Below are 9724 nucleotides of genomic sequence, written 5' to 3'. Positions count from 1 at the left end.
TCCTTTGACAACAACGGGGGGAGAATAGTTGAGGTCCACAGGGGCACCGGCTGGAGGCTTCTCTTTTCTTTGTTCAGCCGAGGAAAGAGCAAACAGTGAAATATTTCCATCTTGAGAAATACGGTTAATGTGGCTCTGAGAACAGGGCTGGTGTGGATGTTCCTCGGAGCTGTAAAAGGACGCGTTGGAGGAAAGCACTGAAGGGTCCCATCCCTGTCTGACCAGGCTGTGCTCGGGGGGGCCCAGCAATGGCACAGCAGGAACGGGCAGGAACTGATGCCCAGGAAGTGCCACCTGGCCACGAGGAAGAACTTTGCTGTGCAGGGACCCAGCACTGAAGAGGCTGCACAGAGAGGGTGTGGAGTCTCCTCACGGAGATATCCCAGAACCATCTGGATACAATCCCGTGCCATGTGCTCTGGGGTGGCCCTGCCTGAGCTGAGAGGTGGGACCAGGTGACCCACTGTGGACCCTTCAGCCTGACCCATTATGTGACTCTAAGTTAAGAGAAGCCATTTACTAACTCTGAGATACCACAAGCTTAAAAAGCTTTTGTATCCTGTTTGGTACTCACTATTTCAGAATATAATTTCTAAGTTAACTACGTATTTACATCTTAAGTTCTTCAATAAGTACAGTTACTCCTGCAGTAGAGCAGATACAAATCTAGGAGCTACAGATTAAAGAGACTGTACAGTCACAACACATGTCAAATATTTTACATGGTTATGTATCTGCCCCTGGCAAGAAGCAGTGTTCTATAGTAGAAAATTAAAGTAAAACCTGCAGGAAAGCATCTTTACATCACCTGAGAAGTTCACAGATTATTTTAAAGATCAGCACAGAATAAAACCTAGTCAAATTCAGCATTGATAAAGAAACGTTTTAATATATACAAGATGCAACATATATAAAAAGGCAAATTACAACTTCAATTTATGAACAGAGAGTGTTTTCTCCTTCTTCTGTTTCTTCTTTAATTTGCTTGCATCTTTGATTTGCATTTTTACTTGATCTTGCAGTTGAGAAAAGAAGGCCTGGGATGATTTCAAGGCCTTGTCTTTACCTTCATCCTGTCAGTGGACAAAACATTTGTTATAACCAAGAAATGTACAAACAGTGCCATTGTATTACTTACTATAACTCACATATAATGGTATTTGACTTTAAAAAAAATCAGGTAACTCATTTTCAAAGGTTATTTTCCCCCACATTTTTATTCCACTCCTGCTGTCTAAAGATTACATTCCCTTTCTAGACAGCAATTAGCATGACAGGTAAGAGCAGGCATCAAGAACAAATCCTTGCACGTCATGAACTACAACTGGGTATCTGTATTTTGTGTTCTGCTTGCCTTCTGAAAAGCACATTTAGAAGTAACCAAGTTGTTTTTCCTGTTAGTTTTTAATACTTCCAAATTTCAGAGATTTTTGACATTTAATTTATAAGGCATCATAGGTGGTGCACAAGTTTACTGTTTTACAGCATGCAAAACAAAATCAGTCTGATGAGATTATAGGGAGGGCTCCACAAAAAGGACAAAGTTAACCAGGAATATTCTATCACACCACAGCTTCAGTTACTCAAATCTTAGAAAGAACACAGAAACCTCAATCTCAATTGTGCATTCAAGTAGTCCCACTTAATCAAGTGGAATGGTTTAAACGCAGGAAATAAAGAGCATGTTTTATTTGCAGGAACACCACAAAAAGTAGTACCTCACACAAAATCATTTCTGCTTTGAGAACATACTTTCACATAAAGTAATTGTATCATAGAGCTTTTTCATAGTTTTGCATATCTAAATATTAAGCTGCTTACAAATTCAAATATATTCCATACTCTGAGTAAGCTTCTAAAGGTTCTAAAGAACCACTTAGGTATAATGTATCATAATTAAAGTACCATCTACATAAATATGCATTATTAACAAGGGGGTCACTGCAAAGTGCAACAAGAGCTGTATATTTTCAGGCCTCAATACTGACATCATGCTGTCAGGATAATTAACAAAATCAGGACTAAAAGGCATTCAACCCTACTTTGCATAAGACAGCTACAACTAGAAAACTGTAGTTCAAAAGAACACAAGGGAAAGTAAAGGGAAGGGGGAATAAAAAATAAACATAAATAATAAAAGAATATGCATCTGCCCTTTCTGTGCCTTCCTCCCTCCTTCTCTGCAGCAGCTACACTTACACTTTATATTTGCTCACACATAAGGTCACGAGGTTTGGGGGGTAAGCACAGATTCTATCCTTGTGCAAGATTTTTTGAGGGAATGAAGAAAGACTTGTGACAAGAGGGATGAGAGGGGAACAAACCTTATACCTTGTAATTCTTTGGGATATAGTAACCTTTTTTCTCTCTAGCTAAAATTGTCTATCCTTGGGGTCTTAATATTCTGTAGGTGGGAAGCTCCAACTTAGACTGTCTTACCTTGAGCAGAGATGCTTTGCCTTCTTTTGTGAGCTGTTTTAATTTTGCTGCAGCAGCTTTTTTGCTGAGTTTTGTGCCTTGCTCTGGTTTCATCTTTTCTAGAAGCTTTTGGCGTTTCTCCCTCTCCCTTCGCCTCATACGTTTGCGGAGCTTTTTCCTTCTTAGTTCTCGTTTTTTGTCCGTGGGAGTCTTTTCTGCATTTGTTTTTACATCTCCAGCTTTGTTCTTTTCCTAAAGAGAACAAGATCCCTAGGTCCATAATCTGTCTCATTATTTCAAGTGAGTGCCAGCTCAAGGCAAGGTTGGATTAAGGCAAAGGCCAAAAACTGGGAAAAGCTGGGAAATGAGATTTGTACAACTGATTGAGGACATGCTAATTGCTCTTCTCTACTGTCATTTAGCTTTTGCCTTCCAAATACCCATACATATGTTGGGAAAACAGTTAGCATCAGATAATAGTAAAGATGAAAAACACAGCACAATATTACAGCACCAAATAAAATGAACTCTTTCCCCACCTTTCAGTTAGCAAAAAAAACCCCACCCCCAAAAAACCCCCAACAACAACCAGCACTAAAATGCTAGGCAAGAAGGTCCACAAGGTGAGGAACCACCCACCAGGGTGGGAAGGGGCAGAATTCCCACTGATCTGGCAGTAAACATCCTTCTGTAAACAATGAAGATCCTTTCTCCATCCCTATGCAGTTTGATCCTTACCTTGATCTCCTCTGGTGCTAAGAGAGCAGCATCACTGACAGCAACAGGGGCCACTTCTTCCATACTTATGGCTGGAAGGTTGGAAACTATTTTAACTTCTGGTACCGGCTGGAAATAAGGAGACACATTCAAGCCTGAGCACAGCAGCTCACACTAACTGAAGATACCCAGTGTTTGGGTTTGTTTAGAGGCAATCACAGTGCATTTAATGTGAAGTAAGAATGAGCTCAGTAAACATCAATGTTTACTTTACTTTCCGTTTCTGAAATATATTTTGAAGTATCCAGTTTAAAAAACGGGGGGATACCCAACTTTATGAGACTTATGTACTTACTGGTTTGGGTGTGAAGTGGAAGTTACAGAGTGCATCCAGCTTCAGGAAGAGCGAGTCCATCATTTCCTGAATTTCTTTGTGTTCAGGATTTTCTTCCTCTTCAGTCTTTTGCTGCATTAATAATGCAATGTTACTGCAACACCATTCCTAAAGGTATTTGACTTTAGCAAGACTGATAACAGCACAACGTACAACCAGGAGCCATTTCACTGGTGAACACTGAGAGAAAGATGAAAACTCTGAAAGCAGAGTTAGCAGTGTATAAAAGAACATTCAAGATTATGTGGTGTGAACTTGAAGGAAAGGCACTGTTTCTGTTACCTGGTGAAGTTTCACATATTCTTGCTCATAGATTTCAGCAAGACTCAGCTTACTCTTTTCATGATCCAAAGTGATACGTTTCTTGTATTCAAAAGCCTCCTCTTTCGGTTTTTCTTTTGGTACCACATCATCCCACGCCTGAGGAAGTGACAAAGTAAGGACCAAATGCAACTACAGTCAAATATCAGGTGGTACAGCTTATTTGGAACATTTTTCAATGACTTATCTGGCACATTAACTAGTTCATGCATATGGCTTCCCAGAAACTCAGGAAGTTTTACATTTCCATTTGAAAAACAAAAAAAGTAATAAAAGTTATAACTCTAGCTTGTGTCCTTGTTTTTAGTGAATTGGGGCACAACCTGTAACAAATGTGTAATTTTCTTAAGTACTTAAAAACTCTCCCCCATATGCGCCAATTTTTTTTAATTCAACTAAGTCTCGACAAGCTGCAAGATAAAAATTTTTTATCAGTGGCTTTTAAGAAAAATAAAGTAAACAATAAAATTTTTTTAGCAGTGGCTTTTAAGAAAAATGAAGTAAACAACTGAGTTTTGGTCAGTATTCAGAATGCTCAGAGCACTACAGATGGTAACAGCCAAAACTTACAGACTGGCATTACATTCCTAAATAAACTCCTTACAGTTTTATCTGCAAACACTCATTTTTTGAAGCACACCAAAATCTGGCATATAACAGGGATGTAAAAATAGGGCTTCCTAAAAATCTAAAGACACATTCATCAGGGCAGAAGAATAAAACAGCCAGTTGCAGAAATTCAGATAATTCTACACCTGGCATTGGAAGTGCTTCATCCTTGGAATGTGCCCTGTGAACGAAATCTATTAACTAAATAGGAAGGAACAAGTCAGGTAATATTGACCTCATCCAATATTCTCTGTTTAATGACATCTTCAAGCTGAAAAGTAGTTTCTTCTGTAATCACAGGTGCTGAAAGGAGAAAGAGAAGAGTTTTAAGATTAGTGTTTCTCCAGCAAGAAATACCTTTTGTTCTATAAAGAAAAAACAACAGAAAAAGAAAGTAAAACCTTTACATAAATGTAATAATTGAAGGCGAAGTAAGTAAATATAATTAGAAGTCATATTATGTAAGGCTTGTAAATTACTAAATCTGTCACTGAATTAATGAACTTTCAGTTTAATTAAAAATTAACAAAAAAATACTATAGTTTCCTGTAGTTTTCCCCATGGAAATGCACCACCTCAAAATCCCATGAAGAAGTTTAACTTGGCGTTTTGTTACCCTGCTCTTGAGTCACAGGAGTTTTCAGCAAGGTCAAAGGGAAGAACACTTAATGTGGTATCCAACATGCTTCCAAGGAAAGCCCTCTCCCACCACTCACCCATTCGGACTGCATGGTCAAAGAGCACTGTTTCCTCCAGAAGGCTGTTCTCAGGTCGTTTTTGTCCAGTCACTTCTCCTTTAAGCTGCCAAGGTTTCTCCTCTAACAACTCTTCTTCTAAAGTTTTGATTTTCTTGCTCATCTGAAAAACACAATTTCCTAAGAAGTTGAAAACAGAGCTCACCAATAAATTCAAGGCAAGAAATGAATACTTATTGCAGGTCCTTCTAACTCCTCCTCATATAAAAAAGAGGGAACATATGATTGCATATATATCTGATGTAGATAAGCCGTATTTTTTTTCTTACATTGTAAATACCCTCTCCATACTTGCCAGAACAAATTACACAACCAGTAAGAAAAATATTTGCCATTGTTTTGAAGTATTAGCAAAATAAAAATAAAAAACCCCAATGAAAACTGACACACAGTTACCTTCTCCTGCCTCTTCTCAAAAGATGACTTTGTTTCACTGGGCTCAATGCCCTTCTCTAATTGCATTTCAGTCACATCTTCTGTGTCACTGTCATCTGGCAAACTAAAAGTAACTTTTTTAGATGCTTCTTTACTTCTCATATTCTCCACCATTTCATCCATATCCTCAAACCTGTAACAATAAAATTTAAGATCAAATAAAGGTTGAAAAGCCTCTATAATTTTTTACATGAAGATATTTCAGCCCTTAGATGTTCACCTGTTACAACTCACAGTTCAGAAATACAACACGTTTCAAAGATCCCTCCTAAAGCTAGGGGACACTAGGGAAACTTCTAGATAATTTCAAAAAAATGAAGTTACAGGTCTTAAATGCTTTATGCAAATAAATATCAAAAGACAATACTCTAAAAAAAAAGTAAATAAACCAATCTGAAATAATGGGTTATTTCAATAACCAATTGTTGAATTGGTTATTGAAATAACCAAATGCAAACCATGCACACACAACAGTTAACTGAGAATGGCAAACCATGAAAGTCAGCCTGGCATTCCCACTGGTTTTTCTGCTTCACCTCAGTGTAAAATTACGAGGACATTTTCAAGTGCAAATAATGCAAATACTTACTCAGACATGCTTTCTTCATTTTGCTCTTCAACTGCACTGTCTGCTTCCTCTTCCTGACCATCTTCAATGTCACTACCTACTAAGTCACCATCATCACCATCAACTGGATCAAAGAAATCTTTGTATGTCATATCTCTAGAACTTTTAATTGGCTAAAAAGGTGAGAGAGAAAGGGAAAAAAACCAAACAACAAATGGCAGCTGTTAAGACTGACAGATATCAAAGGGTATCCTCTCTCCTGAAGCCTTTAGTGCCTGGGGAATGGCACTACTGGTGGAACAGTAATTCAGTTTAGTGAAGCACTGACCTGTGGTGGGGCATCTTAGTAAAACTTATTTCTTTTACAAGTATTTAAAATACCCTACCACTTGAATATATGGAAGTCAAGGAGTGCTAGATTTTGCCAAATACGTGTTGGAATGCACACAAATTCCCTGGGTACTTTTCTTATTTCCAGTAAGAATCTCTGGTAATATTAAATAACAAAAGATTTATTTTTCAAACAATTGCTCATCAACTTAAGCCATGTCAGAGTTACAAAGCCGTGTCCCTGGAAAAAGTCCTTTGCTCTGCATCAGTCTCCTCAGTGATCTGTACCTGCCAGCTGCCAATGCTGAGTGACAAACCTTTTTATTGTTGGGTCCCCAATTCTGCAAGGTGGTTTATTTCTTGTCACATACTATCTCTTCCTTTACTTAAGCAAAAGACCCAAGACCCATCTAAGGAGAGACTGGAAGAGCAGAATGCTATGTTCTTCCACGCTAGGACATTTTCTTACCAGATATTCATGTCAAATACATTGTTAAAGTAAAGCTTCAGGAGTCATTAGTCACCTAATCAAGTTTAACTGGGTAGTTTCTACTCGGAGTTCAACAGTTTATAGTCACCCTAACAGATACCAGATCTTGATTTAAAGGAAAAGAGATATCAGAAAATTATTTTACTGATATTCTTACTTTGACTTTAGCATCTTCTGACTCTTCTTCCTCATCATCTGAGATAATGTCTTCAAAATAATTAATATCATCTTCCTCCTCCTCATCTTCCTTCTCTGCCTGTTCTAAAAAAGCTTCCATCTCAGCCAGCTTGAAAAACTTGTCATCCACTACAGATTTTCTTCCCACTTTTTTCAATGTGGTTTCCTTGGCCGTTTTAGTTTGTTGCTCCAGTGCTTCAATATCAAAGTCAATATCAGAATCCTCATCACTGTATTTCTGCATTATGCTTTCTCTGAGTTTACTTTGCTTTTCTTTAGCTTTAGTTATATCTTTTGTATAAACATCCTTCTGTTCAGCTTCTGCTTCCACTGTGTTGTCTTCCAATTCCTCCTCACTGCTGGGCTCTGCATCAGAGCCATCCTCTTCCTGGTCCGAGAGAAGGCAAAGATCATCATCCTTGGCATCCCTGGCAATGGATTTCCTGAAGAAATCGAGAACTGCACTGTTCCGGAGCTCCAGTTGTTGCCAAATCTGTTCCTCATCAAAGTTTTCGATCACCAGCTCTTTTAGAGGACCCCCAGGCACGATGTTGTTTCCTTTATTCAAATCATAGAGAGTCTTTGTCAATGCTCTGAAGTTGGCAGCCAGTCCCTCTTGCACACTAAGAGCAGGGGAAAAAAGAGAATTAAAAGCACAAGTTCGTATTAGTTTTTTACTTTGCAGATTTCACCAGCTCTGATTCGTTTTACACCTTCCATGAAGTTATCACATGGTCACACTTGCTTAGGCATTCTGGTGCTACAGAACAGCAGCTCTCAACAACTACTGGGGTGGCTTAACCTTCTACACATCTCCTGGAGTACTGCCACTACACACTCCTAGAAATAGAGACATAATTCCTAATCCTTTCAGCTTCATTACACTTTGTGTATGAAGCAGCAGCTGCACAGAACACTCCACCCTTCTCTAGCTGCATCTTACAATATGTCGATCACATTTAAGCGCTCCAGGAGTAAACAGTACAGCACCTAAACACCTGAAACACCCGAGACCCAGACCCTTGGATTTGAAGCGGTGACTGCCTCCCTCCACAGCCTCATCCTCAGCGGTGACTGTCTCCCTCCTCGGCCTTTACACCGGGTTTTTCTCCAGCGCTGCCAATGCTCCCCCCCGCCGCCCCGCGTACCTGAGGAAGCGCTCGGGGCGCGCGGCGGCCGCTCCCGTTACCCTGAGGCCCGTCTGGATGCCCTGGATGCCCGGGATACCCGGGACGGGCCCCGCCGCCATCGCTCCGCCGACACGTGTGAGCCGGCCCCGCCCCCCGCGCCACCGCCGGGCGGGCCGGGCACCTCCCGCGGCCGCCGCCGAGGTTCCGCGCACGGCAGTTCCGCCCGCCGAGCTCCGCCCCACCGGAGCCGCCCCCCGGGCCCTGGGCCGGCTCTCAGGAGCGCCTGGGCCGCCCGCAGGGATGGGAGCCGCGGGGCGGGCGGTTTCCCCCGTGAAGGGCGCAAGGTTGCCATAGGCTGGGATGTTCATCGGCACTGGAAAACCTGTTCTAAATATAGCAAATACAGTCATCCTACTTCACAGTTTGGAGTCTCTGACCCAGATACAACGCCTATTTTGGATGCACACGTTTCCACCTCATTCTGTGAGCAAAACGCCTGACGTTACCTGGCTCAGGCTGACAAGGAATGCACTCACCTCCCTGCACCATCAGCACAGCACTGCCCACTGCTCTTCAACTGCTTTGTTACATCACACAGTTTCCTTAGAGCTTATTTTATAAAGTCAATTTAAGCCCTATACTCCCTTACCCTTGTGGTTCCAGCCACCCGCAGCCCTTGAGCGCCTTCAGCAACTGTGACCAGCCTTCTAACTCCAGCACTGGTACTGCCTCGGCTGCTTTCATGTTTCCTTCTTACCAACAGATGAAGTCTGTTCAGTGCAGAGAAGACAATGCCCTGCAATGGCACTTCTGTGCATCCTCTCACTGTCACTTTGCACCCTCAACAAACCACTGTGTGGAGCAGGGCCCAGCCAGCAGCGTGACCTGTGCCTGCACCGCTCCGCACATCAGAAACACACCCAACACTTTACAGCCTGGGCTGGAATTTCAAAGTGTCAGATATTGGGACTTTTAAATATCCATTTTGACTGCTGACTTTGATCTGCACTTTTAATTATTCACATATTACCAGGTTTGAAATGGCACAAGGTGTTTGTGTATTTGGGATGTATCTCAGCAGCCTGCAGTGTGCTGTACCTGACACAACGGGAATGCAGCATCAGCAGCCAGCCCGCTCACTGTGCTGTGTCTCTTTGGCACAGGGCTTTATAGCATCCTGGCCCGTACCAGGAATAGAGTGGCCAGCAGGACTAGAAGTGATTCTTGCCCTGTACTCAGCACTGGTGAGGCCACACCTTCAATCCTGGGGTCAGTTTTGGGCCCTTCAATTCAGGAAGGACATCCAGGTGCTGGAGTGTGTCCAGAGAAGGGCAATGCAGCTGGTGAAGGGTCTGGGGCACAAGTCTGATGAGGAGCGGC

General features: G+C 41.6%; 1 protein-coding gene across 2 annotated transcripts; it reads right to left on the bottom strand.

The window, feature by feature from the left end:
- Nucleotides 1–857: 857 nt before the first annotated feature.
- Nucleotides 858–9558, bottom strand: MPHOSPH10 (M-phase phosphoprotein 10). 2 transcript variants are annotated; one of them, XM_027704401.1, is made up of 11 exons: nt 8994–9558; nt 7195–7837; nt 6239–6390; nt 5611–5782; nt 5176–5317; nt 4695–4762; nt 3812–3949; nt 3491–3601; nt 3157–3264; nt 2440–2670; nt 858–1073 (listed from the first exon to the last, which is right to left on the bottom strand). In XM_027704401.1, the coding sequence occupies exons 1-11, from the start codon at nt 9086–9088 to the stop codon at nt 924–926; spliced, it is 2010 nt and encodes a 669-aa protein (XP_027560202.1). In that variant the 5' UTR covers nt 9089–9558; the 3' UTR covers nt 858–923. The 2 variants fall into 2 exon arrangements, with proteins under 2 accessions (XP_027560202.1, XP_027560201.1); XM_027704400.1 differs by lacking the exon at nt 8994–9558 and adding an exon at nt 8363–8498.
- Between the last annotated feature and the right edge of the window lie 166 nt (nt 9559–9724).

Source organism: Neopelma chrysocephalum, unplaced genomic scaffold (genome assembly GCF_003984885.1).
Source record: "Neopelma chrysocephalum unplaced genomic scaffold, ASM398488v2 Primary Assembly neopelma1_274, whole genome shotgun sequence".
Lineage (NCBI taxonomy): Eukaryota > Metazoa > Chordata > Aves > Passeriformes > Pipridae > Neopelma > Neopelma chrysocephalum.
Note: the sequence above shows the minus strand (reverse complement) of the source record. Positions and strands in the feature narration are given on the sequence as shown.

Bases quoted from the DNA above. Each gene is read 5' to 3' on its own strand.
- MPHOSPH10 (XM_027704400.1), bottom strand. From the start codon at position 8,463: ATGGCGGCGGGGCCCGTCCCGGGTATCCCGGGCATCCAGGGCATCCAG. The intron at 4,763-5,175 runs GTGAGTGGTGGG...TTCTCCTTTCAG, and splicing joins TGACCATGCAGTCCGAATGG to CACCTGTGATTACAGAAGAA. The intron at 3,602-3,811 runs GTAACAGAAACA...TTATTAATGCAG, and splicing joins AATATGTGAAACTTCACCAG to CAAAAGACTGAAGAGGAAGA.